Here is a 19,839-nt window from a genome sequence, read left to right on the forward strand (position 1 = left end):
TACTCATCAGGTTGGTAACATGTATTCAACCACAAACTATTATGAATGAGGATCAAGTTATTCAGAAGTCTTTACAATGCATGGCTCCAGGAATCAATCAAATGATGTAACCCACCTAAAGTTAATAAACCATTGACAGCTAATGTTTGTGACAGTGTTTCATTCGATGTATATGGCTTAATATAATGTGTCTGTAGCACAATGTACTGAACTGCTGCCTCCTGTCGGGGTAAGAGTGCTCTTGGAAAATATATTAATCATCAAATCTCAATGGGCCTTTCCATAAATAAATAAATACGCATATGTCAGGTGACTGGTGTGTTAGGTCTCTTCCTGTTGGTCCCGCTCTGGTTCGATTGAGACGTCATATGACTTCTTCCAGTTTGTCGCTCTGGCGGGTGATACAGGAGTACCAATACGGTGTTTGACAGCTGTCAATCAGGCTCTGGCGGACCAGAGAACTCCGAGGTGCACTGGGTCTGTACTCTCCAGCTGAGTGTCAGCTCTCAGGCTAAACCAAACGATCGCCTAACGACCAGATTTGGAGCCGGGCACTGACACACGTCACATTTCAGTATATGAACACAATGTGAACAATTTAATTATTTATATCACTGAGTGCATTTTATTCTGTTTCAATATAGGCTTTTGTGGAAGACAATAAATACAATCAAACTTTAGATCAAGAACGATGACTGAAACGCTATCAAATATAATAAGATTTGTCTTTGTCCTAAGAATGAATTAACAACTTATCGCTGAGTAGATAGATAAATGGATGACTATGGTGTCTTTACGTCGACATGCAGCCTGTTTCAGACAGACAGTCAGATACAGTCAGACAGAGTTACTTTGGAGTAGTGACGTTGGAAGCATGGTCATGGTGGTCATGGTGATGGTAGTCATGGTATTTATGGTAGTTACGCTAGACATGGTCATGGGAGTTATGGCAGTCACGGTGAGGGTAGTGATGGTGACGGTCACGTCGTGGTCACTCACGAGACGGAGCAGCCAGCGCTGGACGGAGCTGGACGAGGAGTAGTGGTGGCGGTAGTGGCTGGCTGGCCCCTGGTGGTCCTCCCAGGCCCCGTAGCATTCGGCGTAGAACGCGGCGCGCTTGGGGTTCAAGGCCCCCACAGGCTGAGAGAAAAGCCATGCAAGATATGAGAGGAAAGTCATTCAACAGATGCTTTTATGTACAGAAGGCCTTTGAGTGCAGCAGGGAATCAGAAACATAAACGTTAGTAGTTGTATTGTGCTTGTTAAAGTGGTTTTAAATTGTACCTATCAATTGTACCGTTAAATCGGAGATAGCTTCGATAAAGTGAACATATCAGAAAGAGTGACCTGAGTAACCAGTACATGAGAAAGGGACACAAAGCTTGCTGAATGAACCGGTTCCACCACTCATCTGGGTTTGTGATGCCACAAACGGCCAGACTTTGAAAGGGCTTGTCATGGCTAATCACCATCACACCTTGTGGTAAGCCAGGGGTCCTTTAACAGGACTCCATTAGGGCACAGAGATCAGGGCAAAGCACCCTGGGTAATCTGTCTGTCCCTGCACCAATGATTTGCTCCTGTACCCCGGCAACTAAAAGTTCTTGTCTTTCCCGTCGCCGTGTCTCAGGATTTATGGGTAGGGGAGTTGGGTGAGGTGGGTGAGTTGAGTGAAGGGTGGGGGTGAGGAGGAGGAGGACCGGAGGGAGAGCAACGTCTCCTGCTTAATGTTCTGAGTTAATCCTCCTGGATTAACCCCGACTGACCTGGTTTACACCCCACGCACCCAGACCAGAAACACACACACACACACACATACACACACACACACACACACACACACACACACACACACACACACACACACACACACACACACACACACACACACACACACACACACACACACACACACACACACACACACACACAAACACACACACACACACAGACACAGACACAAATGCACACATACGCAAAGACAGACAGACTCACACACACACAGTAGTCATCCTTCTACTACTGGAGCTTCCGTCACCTTGTGGGTCGGCCAACACACAGCGGTGGGCCTTCTCAATCACACGCTCAGCTTAGACTGATTATTTACTGTCATGAGAGACAGAACAAGACCCACCCACTGACAACTGTGGATGGTTACCAGAAGGGTGAGGAGTTTAGATCTTCCTTCAGCGAAATGGGAACAGTCACAAGCAAATATACTTCAGAGTTCACTTTTTCATCAAAAGTGAATTACAACCCAGCGTGGGATGACATTCAACCAAATGAAAAGCATTATTTTTATTGAAAAAGTCGCCTTGACCGACCTCAAACATGGCCTGGTTTTGGCAGCAGGTGTGGGGTTCATGTTATTAGTTAACCATCAACATTCACGACCGACTGGCAACACCGCGACCCCTGACCTCTTGCCGGCTGTTTCATTTTAATGTTCCACAGGCAACAGAATCGCTGTAATTACCAAACGTTTATGGCTGAATAAATTGCTTTCTCTGCCGTTTCAATCAGCTCTCCCCAGCACGAGAAGGGCCTGAACTGTTGATATTATAGTAGCGTGGCCGGTGTGGCCTGCGGCGTCGGGAGGGGTGGTAATATAATCAATGACAGACTCCATCTTTACGTTCACCGCGGGAGCCACGACAACCCACAATACAAAACCATCAAATCAGAAGGCTGTCATTTCTGTCTGGCGTTATTCGGTTAGTGGGGTTTTACGTAATGCTTATTATATTTGGTTATATTTAGCATTTCACATTTTACAAGGTTACAGGGCTTTATTCAGGGCTTTATTCTAACCAGGTTTTCTCCATGACTCGTTAACCCTTCGAAGGAGAAACTAAACGGCTATTTCATTTCCGGCTGTTGTGGTATTGTTCTTTTCTACTTGTTTATAGATGAATATCTGGGGCTGCCGTTTCAAAACGCCAGTCGGCCCGTGTCAGTGACAGGAGGGAGGGCGTGGAGGAGATGTTTATGGGGGTCCACGTGGATTTACGAGGTGATAATTGTCAGCTGTGGCCCGTCCACGTTTAGCGGACCGCCGCGTGTCTCGCAGCGTGGCGTACGACCAGCGCCGCGGACGACAAGATGTCGGTATGAGAGTCACGGGGTGTCGTGTCCCATGCAGGACGGCATGAAGATGGAGCCCGGAGAACAATTCAAACCTTACTCAATTATTAAATAGCATTTTAAGCTGCTGTTAGGATTACTATTATACCCTATATAAGAAATATCAGACACGCTTTTATTTAAAGTGACCAAAAATTAGCTCGGACCCACCATTGGAATATGTTTCATGATATTACGTTTAATGCTTAAATAAAAACACACATCCAGGGTCGTTTTGGCCGAATACCAATATTTGAATCTTTATCCCTCGGTCTCTCCTGGTTCTAAGCACATTGGAATACACAGTTAAGCATTTTTTATCCTAACAATTATACAGTAATTACATTCAAAACACACAACTGTTCCTTCCTTTGAACCCCCTGCTCTGTGTAGTACTAAAGCAAAACAAAGTGTGCTTATTCTCCTCCACAGAGAGGACAATAAGCAGCGGCTGGCGTTCACACTCGGCTAAACAACAGAGGCAACAAGCCGAGACAGCTCCGAGGCGCTCCTCCACAAAACACCTGACCCGCTGAAATCTGCACAAACAGCACAGCAAACTGTGATCAAACTTAGTTTCCACCATCACTTCTAATTAGGATCAGCCCAGCAGGCCCTAGGCAGCCATGCAGTAGCCCCCATGGTGTGGAGGCACCGCAGGGGGGGGGGGGGGGAGACGGAGAGAACCACAGAGATAGATAGAGACGGAGGGAGAGGGGGAGAGCCAGAGAGATGGGTAAAGAAGGAGGGAAAGGGAGAGAGAGCGAGGGAGATGGTTAAGGAGGGAGACATGTAGGGAGGGAGAGATAGAGCGAGAGTAAGAGAGAAGGATGAGAGGATTCTCTCATTTGGTTTGTTACTTCCAAGGGAGACGCAGGTTGCATTTTATATTTCTGAAGGAAATTACATTACAGTATGTTGCACAGCATGCCCTCCCCTCTCTCTCTCTCTCTCTCCCTCTCTCTACATATTCTCCAATCTCCCTCTCTTTCCCTTTATCTCTCCCCATCTCCCTCTCTCTTGCTATCCCTCTCTCCCCCCCTGTCTCATAAGTGCTTGTGTGTGTGTTTTTCTGCAGGTCTCTTCAGAGACAGTGTTTCTTCCAGCTCAAGTCTAATCTAATCATGGTTCCTCGCAGTCACAAGCAGGCAGACCAGTTCCCAAACAGCCCACAACCCCCCCCCCCCCCGAAACACACACACACACACACACACACACACACACAAACACACACACACACACACACACACACACACACACACCAGAGAAAGTAGCATCCTTATAGCAGTCAGCCTCCATCTACATTACCCACCATGCATCTCTTTAAGGCTCAGCTGTCGCGTTTACTTTTGCACGAAACTTAGTCCTGAGAAACATTTGAACACCCTTGACATAAATGTTTGCACACTGTATGTATTCCTGTTTTATTAATGTGCATTATATTGGCTATCTTTGTCGAATATTGTAATCTAGGACTTGTTTTTGTTATGTATCTTTCCTATTGCAGGGGTGTGTGAAAAGTTGCTGTGAAAGAAACTGAGTGAGAAACTGACTGAATTACCAGCCTAGGAAAGCTATGAATGTTGAACCAGAATAAAATAATACACTAAACTAAAGTCAGGAGTCAGGATAGTGTAGTGGCCAGGGGATGTTCGACTCCCAGCTGAAAGTTACTTGGTACGATCCCCAAGGTTAACAGCGTAACCTGCTACTTAAAGGGGAACCGTCACATTCTGCTCATTTCAATTAAAGAAGGTAATGCTTTCTTTAATTACAGTCTCCAACATCAATAAAAAAATCAGTATCAATATATAATCAAACATTTTGGTGGAAAAAAAGTTGGACTGTTTGCACCAGTTGTCCTGGTTTTGCATTCTCAATTGGTCCGATTCCTGCAACACAACGTCAATGATCCATTAAACAGAGTCAATGTTGCACACCATTATTCGTTTTAGAAAAAATAGCTGCTCGTGACCGCCCCCCATGAATGGCATGTATGCAGGTAACTTTAAATACGAGCGTCATACAGGTGACTCAATAGTGAATAAAGAACACTCCCACTACCTCGGGGGGTCACACACTAAACCACCTCACCCCAACTTAGTAAATGAGTAAAGAACAGGGTGTTCGATCAGGAGCAATTAGGTTGGCTGTACAACAGATGACAGTTTGATTGTTCGGCACGAGAAATAACCTTCCCGTCAATCAGTGTTTGCGGTTACGCTCCCTCGGAGACGTTTATCCAGGGCAGAGGCGGTCATAACCTAGCTCACGGTGAAAATCCTGTTTTCCCCACGCCGTTTCATTGCCATCAGGATGATTAGCTTCCTGTTCCCATCAACGTGCTGTCACTCAGTCTGCCGATAATCATTAGTAGACCCATATTACACTCCTTCGCATGAGTGTACCTGACATCAAACTATGCACAATGCCTCGGGCCCTTGGGCAAGGCCGTTGTGTTAGGGCTGCATTTCTTACAGCTGAGTTAATACCCGGCAAGCTCGGAGGAAGTTGTTTTGGCGGTCTTTTAGCACGCAACGGGTTGTGCGTCAGCGAGCGGTCACCTGACATGACGCACAAACTTTTCATTCAGTCTGACATTTGAGGATCCAGGAGAGTTCAGTGGCAAGTGTGTTTATCTCCCAGTCAAAAGGACTGGATTCAAATATGAATATCCCAAGCCTACCTGTAGGCATCTTTGAGCAGAATGACCCCTCACCCCTACCTGCTCCCTAATGATATGCATCGGAATTTACTTTGGATCAAAAGCGTCCTCGAAATGACATTAAAGGAAATGCAATCAAAAGCGACTTGGGAATTCAGATTCATTCAGGTTATTGATCAGCAGGTAGGGGGTGAGGACATCTTGTCCTAGGCTTAAGACATGTTGGCTCAAACCTAGTGCCTTTCATTTTGGACTCGAACGCCCATAACCGCTTCACTAGCCTGACCTCTATGTGAGCTGCTGGTTCCTGGGACGACTTGTGTGAACTTGTGGGGATTTGATCGATGTTGTGGAGGAATGAGCCAAGTTCAACCATCAGGAAGCATGGCTCGGTGACTTATTAATAATTAATGGATTTAATTGTGCACCGGGTCGGGTTGTGCACTGAGACAAGGTTAACGTCACTGGAACAGAGACGTCACTGGAACAATACTAAAAAATACAAGATTATAGTACATATGTACATATACAATACAACATTAAGATACATATGTACACATACACTTCAAGATTACAGTACATATGTACGTATACAACTCCTTACTTGGCATCTTTTTGATAGTAAATCGTACGGTACTATGTACCATATATTACACATACACTACATTCCACAGTAAGTCGTGTCGCAGCTGTGTGACTAACAAGGTGGCTGGTCGTCTACACTGCCTGGGATACTTGGACTCTAATTAGAGCAGATGTAAACCAGTTACAATAGAATACCTATGTGACACCTGGAATATGGCAGTTGGAAGACAGATGAAAACCTAAAGCGCTGCGTGATTTATTTCTCTTGTTTGTTCTCTTGGCTCTGGAAGGAATTGCGTCCCAATTAAAGCAAACGGTTGGAATTAGGACAAAATTAAGGATTCCACTGCGTATCCTAAAGAATCGTATTTGTGTGTTTAAGTGTTTGAGTGATGAAAACGGAGTGTATTCGAGCTGTTAACACGACTGGATGTTTCTAGATGTTTATCTGGTTTAAAAATAACAAGAAGAAAATCATTTTCAAACTATGAAGATGCAGAGAGAGAGAGAGAGAGAGAGAGAGACCAGGGGAAAGCGTGAGAGAGAAAAAGAAAGCTGAGCCAGGAATGTGATGGTTTTCAGGTCAGTGAGCTTGAGAGATAAACTCACAGAGAGAGAGAGAGAGAGAGAGAGAGAGAGAGAGAGAGAGCGAGAGATAGAGAGAGAGAGAGAGGATGAGTGAGACTCATCAACAGAGAGATAGAAAAGCAGGGTAGAGCGAGAGAGAGAGAGAGTGAGAGGAGGTTTTGTGAGATATGTGCTGATGTTTGCTCTCTTCAGACCGAGCTGATATGACGTTGAACTCTTTCCCTCTCACTCTCTTGCTCTCTCTCTCTCTCCTGAAGATCAAAGCCATCACTGTCGCCACATCTGACCTGCAACACAGCGTGACCTTTGACCCAGGCCATTAACAAGGCTTTTAAAGAGTTCAGATACAAGCTATAGCATAACTCACGGCATTGGAAAGGGCTCGGCCAAAGTTTTGGATCAAAGGGGTTCAGCACTTATGCTTAGTGGGGCAGAGGACCTTCATTTCGATAATAAATATAAGGGTAATAAAGTCTTAGTTTCAGAACATTATTTTGTTGTGTATGGTGTGCGTTTTCCACTTATCGTTTTCTTTAACAGTCTCAGGATAATAACTATATTTTGTTAGGCATGATGATCAAATTAAAAAAATTGTTAAGTGTGATATTATTTCACAGTCTTGGATTAAGACATTTATTTAGTAAAGCATGGTGCTCTTTTACAGTCTTTGATTAAGATTTTTATTCAGTTAGATTGTTTTTTCTTTTCCAAAGTAAGGCTCTTGTTCCCACACTCTGTCTGGTTCAGGGTCTGGGTCGAGGTCTGGGCGGTCTGTGTCTGGGCATGTCTGAGTGGTTGGTACCTTGGACAGATCTCTAAAGTTCGCAGACACAGTCAGGTCCAGCTCCTCAGACTCATAGTTGGTGAGGACCCAAGGGAAGACGGGGTACTGGTTCAGGTCGTTGTATGTCCTTCCTGGCAAGACAGAAAACATCACAGATACGATTAGAATAGATTCCATTCCATTCCATAACATTAGAACAGTAGTTCGTAGCCCGTTTGGGCATGTGACCCCGTTCTCAGGTCTGACAATTCTTAGGACCCCAACCTACATATTTAATATCAATGTCCCCGTGAACGAATGAGCATCGTGGCACATTAGAGTGGAAGTACTAATCTCCCTGAGGGTATGAATCATTTTCATTGTCTGTTTCTGTGTAACAGTTATTAACAGGACCATTCAAAATACAAGATCAGAGACTAAAGGAGTGCAAGAGATTGATTAGGTGGGGTACAGGGTGTGTAACTACGTATATGACCGTAGTTACGGTTAACACGAGGCTTCAGTTACGATCGGGAAAAATTCCCAGCATGCAACATTCCAACTGCGATCCCGGGAGCTCAGCGGTGCGCCCTGCTTACGACCTCACTTCCTGTCTGGGAGGCGCGCCCGCCAGCCCGCCACTCCGCCCTGTGATGACAGAGATCTCTGGGGCTGGCGTGAGACCGGGTCGGTCTGGCTCCACAGGCCCGGAGGCCTGCTGAGCCGTTCATCTCAGGTTCGTACATCTCAGGTTCGTCCAGGACATCACATGTCACATGCGCGCTCCTCTCACACTGGTGGTGTTCAGACAAGAGGGGTGGACAACCGTTATTCGGTCAAGTCTTTGGGTCGAACATTGTTTTAATAAAAATATATTAGCATGTCCACCTACCTTGTCTGATTTAATTTGTGTTACTTGGGTGTGCTGGAAGACGGGGGGAATAAAGAGTTGTGCATGTGACATGGTAATCAGAAGGTATGGCGTATTGTACTCTGCTTGATATTCAGTGGGTCCTGAGCTCAGAGTACCTCCACAGGTGGGTCACGGCATGAGGCTGTTAATGGACCTCTGCTCTGGACTGTAGTGCGTGTGTGGATGTAATCTGAGAGACGCCCGTTCCCTCGAATTCCCGAGACACGTGCCTGACATTTGACATGCACAAGAGCCCCCGATTGTTTTTTACTACATTCCTGCTTCCTCTTCCTGCAGTGGGAATATTTAATTGTTTGAAGGAAAACTGAGCCATTAACGTAACCGTTATTTTCCCGCCAGGTTGGAATTTGACTGCCCATAACAAGATTGATAGCTAGATAGATACCCAGCCAGCAAGCCAGCGAACCAGCCAGCCAGCCAGACATATAGTTGAAAGAAAGGTAGAAAGGTAGGAAAATAAATTGATAAATGGATAGATAGATATATTGTTAGATAGATAGATAGAGAGAGAGAGAGAGAGAGAGAGAGAGAGAGAGAGAGAGAGAGAGAGAGAGAGAGAGAGAGAGAGAGATAGATAGAGAGTTAGAGAGATAGAGAGATAGACAGACAGACAGACAGACAGACAGACAGACAGACAGACAGACAGACAGACAGATAGATGGATACAAAGAAAGAAAGAAGATACAGAGATAGTTAACAGCTTACCAACTGGACTGTACATCATACATCTTGGTGGACGTGCCCACTTATGACGTCACTAAATGTAGAATTTGAAATGGCATGTAATGGTATACGCCTCAATTAATTATGACCATGGGGCCAGCTATTTACAAATGTTTACAGTATGTTACGGTACGTGTACTTATGCAGGAAATATTCAGATGACTGGGAACAGGATATCTTTATCATTACATCTATAGATTTCCCATTAGGGAGGTACATCTATATGTTTCCAAAGCGTGTTCAATGCATGTATGCACGGGAAATGGATGCCCTAAAAGTCCATACAGATAATGGCCCATCGTAAAATGTATATGTATACTATACGTATACTCAACTTATATACTATATTGTGAGACACTATATTGTAATTATTGATATTCAACTTTCAGATCCTCAAATCCTTGAGGACATATTTAACCTGAATAAGCTCAAATAGATGGACAAGAAATATGCATGTGAACTTAGCTAGGGTTGTATCTAGCAGTGGGACCCTGCCACGTTCAGCCCCTCTGATGCAGAGAGGAGCTCAGCAGGAGGCCTCGTTCCAAACCAACATGAAATATGGAGCTGACCTTCAGTTAAAACAATAGGTTGTACATCTCGCTGTCGACTACCAAATGCAAACCAAGCAGGTCTGATATTAACTGAAGCCGCAAGCAAAATAACTGGAAATCGAGCTGAAGAATATGCAATAATATTGAGTACTTTATTAATCACAGGGGGTCGAATATCAGTTTCAGCCCACTACAGGACAGTAGTAGAATTAAAAAAAACTATGAAAGAAAAGGAGAAGACTATACACAGGAACTATGTCCATAGCCAACAGCCAAAACCAGGCCAAGCTTATCTAAACCTAGTCCTAAACCCAAAAGTAAATGAGACCGAAATGGGCCCCAGCCCAGCAGAACTGGGTCCGGTTCCTCCAGCAGACAGCGCATCCAGAAGGAAGTTCTCAGAGGATCTGAGAGACCCAGAGAGGCCAATTAAAGAAGGTTAATTTCACCCATGAAGACAACAGCAGGAGGAGCGTGGAGGAGGAGGGAGATGGGTACGTGTCTGTGTGTGTGTGTGTGGGGGGGGTGGGGCACTATGTTAATATCAGTGGAATAGTGTTTAATTAGAAGAGAACTTCCCATTCACACCCTCCCCCCATATCCCTCGCCCCGCCTGTCTGCGGTTGTCCACGACGACGACACCCCTGTCAGCCCAGGTGATTACCAGAAGGCTTTTAATGAATATTTTGGACTTGTTTTTTTCTACTCCCTCCCTCGTCCCGCCGTTGCCTTACATCTAATTAGCTGACAATAATGTATCGAACCCGTGACACGGGCGCCACGTATAAATATGCATGAAAACTCTGACTGCGAAGCGGGGTGACACTTGCCTCTGCTTCGCCGTTTGCCGCATGCAGTTCAGATCACAGAGTCGACAACGTAAACCTCTCCACTCCACACACACACACGAACACGCACGCACACACGCACGCATGCACACATACACACAGACACTGCTGCGCTATGCTCCCAGTCTGGCACTAATTATCCGGTAGACTCCGGCGCTGGCTGCCTCCTCCCTCCTCCCCTGCTTCAAACGCACAGCTCACTGGAGCTCTGAGAGGTAGCGCGTGAACTCAGGATAAAGTTACCGCTTCCCCCTGCAGTTCGGTGCATCACAGTTATTGGTCGTGATTGGTTTAAACTTCAATTCGCGGCTAGAGTAAAAGCTCAGCGTGTGAATTCAGCCCGCAGGATACTCTAGTTTAGTTTCATTAGTTTCATTTTTGCAATGCGGGTGAGGTAAACATTTCACATTCGATCTGTGTGACAAACTTCCAAGATCATGGCATAATCAGGCTTAATTGTTTTTTATATATATATCCAGACGTGTGTGGTGTGAGGCTGACATGCAATGCGATGAGCTGTAGGTACAAGTGCTAACAATAGAGTAATTATAACTTGGTGAATACAGCAGCTGTCGTGGACAATCTCCAACCACTCAGAAAGAGCAGTCGCATTTAGTTAAAATGAGCTGAAAAAGGACACCAATTTGAACAGATATGTGTATGCTTTTAACCTTTTACAAACCCAACTCGATAATTATAGCATGTACTGGTATTTTAAGATAGATATATTTTTGATTCTAGATATGGAAATGTATTGTGCTCTAGTAGGAAACATCTTTTTTTTTAACCCAAAACAAGCTTTACCTGATACAGATAACATTATTACCACAGGGTATGTTAATGCCCTAGATATATTCTAGATGTATTGTTGCATCAAAGTAGTATAATATATTGAAGTACTTGCAGTACCAATTCACTCACCTACGATGTGGTTAAGAAAGATGGGGAAGATGAGTTGCATGAGGAGCTGACCTTTGATGGTGGTGAGGAAACATGACGAAGATGAGGAACCCGATGAAGATGAGTCATACGAGGAGCACAAGGAGCAGGAGGAGCTGACCTGCGATGGTGTTGAGGAACATGAGGTACTCAAAGTTGGTGATCTCCCTCCGCTGCCAGCGCTGGGTCATGTTGGAGGTCTTAAAGAGCTGGCGGGGTGTTGCCAGGGAAACGCGTCTGGAGCAAACATGAAGAGACATCAAGATATTGACATGGAGATACATGAACAGCCAAGGACAGATAAACAGAAAGATAATCATCTGTGATAATTACTCATTTATTCCTTTATTGTTCATCAATAAAAGTGTACAAATACATTTCAGAAAATATTGATCCTTCTTGATCTCCGATCATGAATACCATAAACATATGAAGTAAATATAGTATACTTAAATTGCAATAATTGCATAGGCAGGGTAGACTAGACTTAATTTACAGTGGTAAGGGTGATTGAATCCAAGCCGAAAGGGTCTTGGATTGAGCAAGTTGTCCCTAACCCCCAACCTGCTCCTTAATGACCTGGATTGGAATCCCCTAAAAGACCGTCACAGCGTCGGATGAATGGTGAATGAGCGTGAACCCACCTGTCTTGAGGCAGGCCATAGCTGGTGCCGACTCCCACCCGAGGAAGACTATACACGGCCTTCTTCACCGTTGCACGGTCCGGTAAGTTAAACATCACCGACGCTGTGGCAACACACACAAAGAAAGAATGAGAGAAAAGAATGAGGCAAAATTACAAAATGAAGCACGAAATAATGAAAACAAAGATTCACAAAAGCGTATAACAAAATGAAACAAAGATCATCAAAAGAAAGAAAGAAAGAAAAAACAGATAAAAGTGTGTATGTGCGCGTGCGTGCGTTTGTTACTTCTGTTTGCCATGAAGACCTCCAGCGCTGTGTTCTGCAGGAGGAAGAGTCTGGAGAACACGGCTCGGATCTCACTGAACATCCACTTCCCATGGAGTCCCTCTGTGAACGCCAGCACCTGCAATAGCATAGGGCCACGCTTAGCATGCACAGCTAATACAAGTTCCATTCATTTCATGATAATTCAAGCAGCGTATTTTAGTATTTGAAATCTGTAACACAGAAGATACGAATTAATATCTTGTACTGTATTAACATCAGACAGGAAATTGGGGTGACAGAGTAGGATAGAACAGAGTAGAACAGTAAAAGTATTATTATTATTATTATTACATAAACTGAAACAAACATATATATTGATTTTAATTCATATTTTATAGCGTGTTTTGAAAAGTATTTATTTGGTGTTGTAAAGTGCTCATCCACCCTCCTCCTGATGGATGCAGGCGCTCCACTCGGAGAATAAATGGAGAAGTGAACACGCACACAAAACAGTGCGTTGCAGATACATCAACAATGTAGAGAGAGAGGGAGAGAGGACAGATCATTAGTGTATGCAGCACTGCTGGGCGCCCGAGGTCCACACAGACAGAGAGAGAGAGAGAGTCTCTGTGACAGGTGAGAATGATCCCCTCACACTTCATTTTCTTCTTCCTTCCTTCCTTTCTCCCACCCTCATTCCCCACCTCTCCCCATGCCTCCGCCATCTCCCTCCCCTCACTTTCCTCTTCCCTCTCCATTTTTTCCCCACCCCTCATCAAGTTCCCCCGCTTCCTCTTCTCCATCTCCCTTCTCTCCTCACTCCTCTCCCCCTCGCCTCTCCCTCCTCTCTCCTCCCCCCTTCTCCCAAAGCCTTTTGTCGACCAGAATGAGCAGTCAAGGAGGAGTGAGGTGAGGGTTAGGGGGTGGTTGCGGAGGTGTGGTTGGTCGAGGTGACGATGGGGAAGGTGGTGTGTCTTGGCAGAATAGAGACGGACCACCCTAGGTGTGTGTGTGTGTATGTGTGTCTGTGTGCGTGTGTGTGTTTAAATAAAGATGTAACTTTGCAGTGAGAAGCCAAGGCCCCAACGAGTAAATTATATTACTGTGTGTGTGTGTGTGTGTGTGTGTGTGGGTGTCTTGGTGTGTGTGTGTGTGTGTGTATTTGTCTATGTGTGTGTGTGTGTGTGTGTGTGTGTGGATAAGAGTGTGATCGAGGTGTTGAAGGAGCTCTCTCTCTCTCCTAAGACAGAGAGAAAGAGAGAGAGAGAGAGAGAGAGAGAGAGAGAGAGAGAGAGAGAGAGAGAGAGAGAGAGAGAGGACAGTAGCAAGAGATGGAGAGAGAGGTTGAGAGACATAGGTAGACTGAAAGTGGGAGGTAGAGAGAGTAAGGGACAGGGAGAGCAAGCGGTAGACACACACAGATAGAGACAACGGTAGAGTGAGGTAGACCCCGGGTAGGGTTAGCCCCGATGCTAATGCTCATTTAGACCAGTGACAGGCCAGGGGAAGCCATCCCGAACCGTGCTGCCTTCTTTTCTCCCTGGAAAACACACACACACACACAGGCACACACACACACCACACGCTCCTGGCGACGTCTCCCGGGCTCAATTAAAGCGGGATTAGGAGGAGATGCTGCGTGTGCAGCCGCAGCTCTGGGTCCGCCGCGGCCCCTGCGTGTCACCTCAGCAAACCCCCTACTCACACAGTTGTCATAGAGACGGCCCGCAGGAGGGAGCAGGTATGTGGGGGCAGTAGGTATGTAGCTGTGTTATCATGATCGTTGATGTGTAGTGAAATAACACAACTCTCATCGGGTAGAATAATGTGTAGAATTTGGAATTGTCTGATCATTGGATAATGTGCTGAAATGTGAAAATAATGGCAAAAGTGTAGGTGTAGTTTTAGTGGTTGTCGTATTATCACACAACTAAAATATGTTTTGATATATGTTAGAATTCACTGTAGTTTATTAATTCCAAGAGAAATTGTCACAATAGGAATACAAATGGTTTGATCATTGTTTTGTTATAATGATAAAACTGTTCTAGTTTAGTTGTTGTATTACAGTCGTAGTATAATAATAAAAAAGGAACTAATGTTTTATGCTTATAGTAAGTATGTGAAAATCCTTAAGTTTTAATAATAGTTTGACTACAGTGATGGATGAAGTGGTCAATTATGGGGCTTTAATAGTAATTATGTAATAAAATCGAAATCCTGTGAATTTGTGTATTGCAGTATTATTTATTTTTATTTTACATTTATATATATTTATCCTGCAGGTTGAATCAAGTATGTGATCAATATTATTAATATTATATTATTCATTTACATGTAAAACATTTCATCATTTAGCAAACGATTTCACCTTGGTGACATACAAAGGTTTATAGCTTAATAGTTATATATGTGTCAACGTTTATGAGGCCCATGATTCTGACTACATTTTAAACAGAGACTGCTCTATATGTGGGTGCTGATGGAGCACCGTCAGTAGTGATTAACTTCCTGTAGTCCTCAGAGAGCACGTCTGCGCTGCCGAGACAACGTCTCAGTCCAGAGATCCGTCTGTCGACGCGTGGGAGAGCGATGCTTAGTATTATTATTAGTGTGGCTGTAACCTACGGAGAAGGGAGCAAGAGAATCAGTCCGATTTCAAACAGCCCAGTTTGATTCATTATTATTGACAACAAAGTGTTGGGTTTTAGACCATGCAGACGCCCACGGACCCCCGAGACTCAGAGTCTCTACCTCCTGACAAAACCCCAGTTCTCAACTTTAACAGTATTAGTGTGTGCGCTTCTGTGTGTGTGAGTGCATGGTGTGTGGGTATATACGTATATCGTGTGTGTGTATGTATGTGTGTATATGTGTGCGTGTGTATACGCGTGTGTATGTCTGTACACGTGCATGTGTGTGTGTGTGTGTGTGTGTGGAGGCCCAGCTGTAGAAAAATGCCATTTAATGAACCTGTCGTGTGGAGCTGTCCCCCTGCCTGTCAGAGATGTCAGGCCCAGTGACAGGCACCGCGGCCGGGCCCCGCCAGCCCCAGACAGGCCCCGCCAGCTGGAGCCCCACCTCGGACCCCCCCACAATCTAATCATGCTACCAGCCCGGACCCTGGACCCCACTCTGCTCCCGGTCTGTCACACTGCTGCTGGGCCCGCTGGGGGAGGGGGGGAGGGGGGGAGAGGGAGGGAGGGAGGGAGGGAGAGGAGGTTTAGTAGACAAGCTCGGCCAACCTTTTGTTTCCACTAAGGTCCCTTCCTCATTAGGAGAGAGAGAGAGAGGTGTAGAGAGGCAGAGGCATTGAGAGAGAGAGAGAGAGAGAGAGAGAGGGAGAGAGAGGCAGAGGCATTGAGAGAGAGAGAAAGAGAGAGAGAGAGAGAGAGAGAGAGAGAGAGAGAGGTGTAGAGAGGCAGAGGCATTGAGAGAGAGACAAAGAGAGAGAGAGAGAGAAAGAGAGAGAGAGAGAGGTGTAGAGAGGCAGAGGCATTGAGAGAGAGAGAGAGAGAGAGAGGGAGAGAGAGAGAGAGGTGTAGAGAGGCAGAGGCATTAAGAGAGAGAGGGAGAGAGAGAGAGCTAGAGAGAAAGAGAGAGAGAGAGAGAAATGTGGTGAGAGACAGAAAAAGGGGTGGGAGAGGTAGAGAGCCAGAAGTGGTGTGAGAGAGGGGTAGACATACAAAGGGGTGAGAGAGGGGAGTAGAGACACAGAGGGGGAGAGAGAGAGGGGTAGAGAGACAGAGGTGGTGAGAAAGAGAGCAACGGGGGGGGGGAGGTGGCCTAGCTTTGATAACACAATTTAACCCAACACACACACATAACTACACACACACATGTCTCTCGCTCTCTGCTGCGGTGGGACCGTAGAGGGCAGGTCCGTAAGGCCCCAGATGGATAATATTTTGACAGACGAGTTGAGGAGGGGAGGTACAGGTGGAGGGGAGGTACAGGTGGAGGCTTGGCAGAGTGGTGGCGGCCGAGGCTTGTGTAGGACAACGTGTACGTACACCCGTTGCGTGCGTAGCGCTACGGTGGCAGCAAGAGGTGTGGTATTATCCCCTGACCCCTGTGTCGTACCAACGTCATACCAGGACCGGGACCGCCTGGCCAGGGGGAGGAGTGTGGAGTGCTTAGGTGGCCGGTCGACTCCCGCCCTAAAGGTTCTGGGTTTTCGACCCCACATGTTCGCAACCTAACCTGTAGGCATCCTTCAGCAAGACGAACCCCTCAACCCCTCCCTGCTTCACACTGACCTGTTTCTGAATTCACTGTAAATCTGATTCAAGCTTCCACTCAATAGTAAATATAATTCTGGGCAATACGTCCAAATAACTAAATAGAAATAAATGTGATTCCCTTAAAACCAAGAGGAATATATATATCTATACAAATATATACTCATACTGTATTTCTTAATAATGCAACCTGTAATATAGTGAGTACTAATTATATTAGTAGTCAGTATATTCTTATTATATAGTAGTAATTATTGACTAATCCAGATTTGTAATCCGGGTGTGCGAACAGGGCAGTCGTACAATTAAAAACAATTAAAGAAACGATAGAAAACCCACAGAGACCCAGTGTGAACACACTACTGTATATACATAGCGCTGGAAGAGCGGTATTGTGCAGCTACAGTAATGGGAGCGCGGTGCGCTCCAGCAGCATGACTGATATATTTATACACTGACAGGCCGCTGTCAGACCTCCGACGCCGGGGTCTCCTCCCCACTCTTCTCTAATAGGCTTCCAGAATAAAGACCCCCGTAGCTGCCTGAGAGCCCCCTATCCCTCCCAGGACCCCTCACCCCCAGCGGGACACAGGGGGCGGGGGCAGAGTATGGGCCAGTTAAGGCTGTTTTTATGATGGCTGATCTGGGTGGAGGTGGTAACAGGGCTGATGGTACAGTAGAAACCATTAATAAAGTCTCAAACTGCCTGCTGTGATTGAGACATTATTATTTGATTCTACTGGGCCCCCAGTCAGCGCTAAAGTTAATGTATTAATTATATTTTAATTCATTTATTAAAATATACTTTTTGAAATTATATTTATTTATTACATCCTGTATTTTATTGCTTTGACAAGCTTATTTCCTGCTGGGAATAATGAATGTTGTTTAATTTAGTATCTTTATGTATACAGATTATTAAGTGTAGTATATTTGTATCCTGTAGTAAGCTATAAATGTGTGAGTGGAACTTCTTTCTAGCAGTATGTACTGTATACATGCTGTATGTACAATACATAAATAATAAATATAAAGATATATAAATATTCTGTATGAGGTTAGTTGAATGCATTTCATTTAAAATGTAGGTTTTCATTCCATGAAATAGAATAAGCTACTGTCAAACTTTCCTCCCATACACTGCCTAAAATGTCAAATACTTCATACTTGGCTCCGTCTCACTGTAGTATATTCTGCTGTATATATAACAAATACTTTAGCGGTAATATTTTCACGTCTGTCTTCTGTCTCCCCTCTCCTCCGATAAAAGAGTGCTGAGAATCAGAGGAGTATGAAATATTGAGGAGTTTCTCCTGGATTACAGAATGCCACTATTCTCCCTTCCCCTCCCCCTCTCCCCTTCTCCTCTCCTCTTACTCCCCCCCTTGCTTCTCTCCCCTTCTCCTCTCCTCTTACACCCTCCTCTCCCCTCCTCTATTCTCACTTCTCCCCTCCCCTCCTCTCCTCTCCCCAGCCCTTCTCTCTTCCCTTGTCTCCTCCTCTGGCTCAGGTACCATCGGGAGGTGACTGGTTTGTGTGTGTGTGTGCGTGTGTGTATGTGTGTGTGGAGGGGGTGAGGAAGGGAAACGAACGGCAGATTTGCATAATCAGTGTCACTATACATTTGGTTTGTGGCGGGACTGTGGCGAGATGACACGGCTGTGGATCTCCGTCCCCACCCGGCGGGAGGAAGCAGATGAATATGCATTTAAAAACGATAAAAAAAAGCTCAACTCAGAGACAGATCACAGCCCACACCCCGCCACCACTCCCCCCAACCCTTCCAAACGTCCAGGCCAGTTTGTCAACACCGGTTTAGGTCCCGGTTGGCGTTTTCACGCGCATTAGCCCGTTTCTCCTCTGAGCTGTCTCCCCACCTCCCCACATCCCTCGTAGGGAGTGAGAGGGAGGCCAAGAAAAGGAGGAGAGGGGGAGGCTAAGAAGAGGAGGAACGAAGTGGCAGGAGTGGGGGGGGGAGACAGCAAGGGAGGAGAGGAGGCTAAAGCAGAGGGAGCCTTCTCCTTCTGAAACAACACTCCCCTACATTCATCAGCCAAAAATAATGCCGAGGGAATTCTGTGCATGTACTGCCTTTCAAAAGTCCTTCAAAGTCCTTGGTAAGGACGCACGTGTTGGGTAGATGTTGTGTGCGGAAAGACAAAGGGGACAAAGGGAGGAATTATCAATAGGCAGAAACGCTTCTTTGTCAAAATACATAATACTATATGATGATCTCAACATGTGTTTAACACAATGCAAAAAGGTACTTCATCATGTCAATTTACTGGAAGCAGGTTTCAGTGATTTAAGTACGTCTGTCCACTCAGTTCTGTTTCATTCTAATGTATTGCTTTAATGTATCAAGTGTGTAATTTTATATTTACAATACACGCACGCACGGCACACACTCACAATACAGGCGTGTGCACACACACACACACACACACACACACACACACACACAGAAATACACCAGACACACTGCCTTGGCGTGATTCTGACAAGTCTCCTGGGAGAGAGTGTATGTCTATGAGAAAGAGAGAGAGAGTGATAAAGAAACAAAGAACAGAAGAGATGGATGGAACGGAGGAAATGGAGGGGAATGGAGAGAAAGAGACGGAAGAGTGAGAGAAAGAGAGAGACCACTATGGAGAAAGGGGAGAGGAGGAGCGCAAAGCAGGAGGTCAAGAGAGCGACGTACAGCGAGGGTGTGTCTCCTCTTCCATCCATCTACTCCCCCCCCCCTCTTCTCCTCCTTCACCTCCTCCTCACTTCTTAATCACAAGCCACACCGCACCCATCTCCCTTCCCATAATTCTCTCTGCCACTCGCGCGCTGTATCATCGGGAGACACGCAGCCACCGGACGCTTTGAGGATTATCTCGGGTGACACTTTTAGGATGCGGCCGGGGGAATCTGGAGCATCGCTCTTCACCGGCTTCAAGTGGAATTAGCCTGATTT

The 19,839-nt window shown here is 45.5% G+C and overlaps 1 protein-coding gene across 1 annotated transcript in view; it reads right to left on the minus strand.

The window, feature by feature from the left end:
• The window catches only part of LOC307073270 (neurobeachin-like), a gene marked incomplete at both ends in the record, with an annotated part of 171,819 nt that overhangs the window by 33,812 nt on the left and 118,168 nt on the right, over positions 1 to 19,839 (minus strand). The window contains 5 exons of the mRNA XM_079732974.1: positions 1,000 to 1,140; positions 7,764 to 7,876; positions 11,844 to 11,959; positions 12,367 to 12,469; positions 12,655 to 12,772. Of these exons, the coding sequence (XP_079589100.1) occupies positions 1,000 to 1,140; positions 7,764 to 7,876; positions 11,844 to 11,959; positions 12,367 to 12,469; positions 12,655 to 12,772 (591 nt within the window). The remainder of the gene's footprint in view (positions 1 to 999; positions 1,141 to 7,763; positions 7,877 to 11,843; positions 11,960 to 12,366; positions 12,470 to 12,654; positions 12,773 to 19,839) is intronic.

The sequence above is a fragment of the Pollachius pollachius genome (assembly GCF_949987615.1).
Source record: "Pollachius pollachius genome assembly, chromosome: 3".
Taxonomy (NCBI): Eukaryota; Metazoa; Chordata; class Actinopteri; order Gadiformes; family Gadidae; genus Pollachius; species Pollachius pollachius.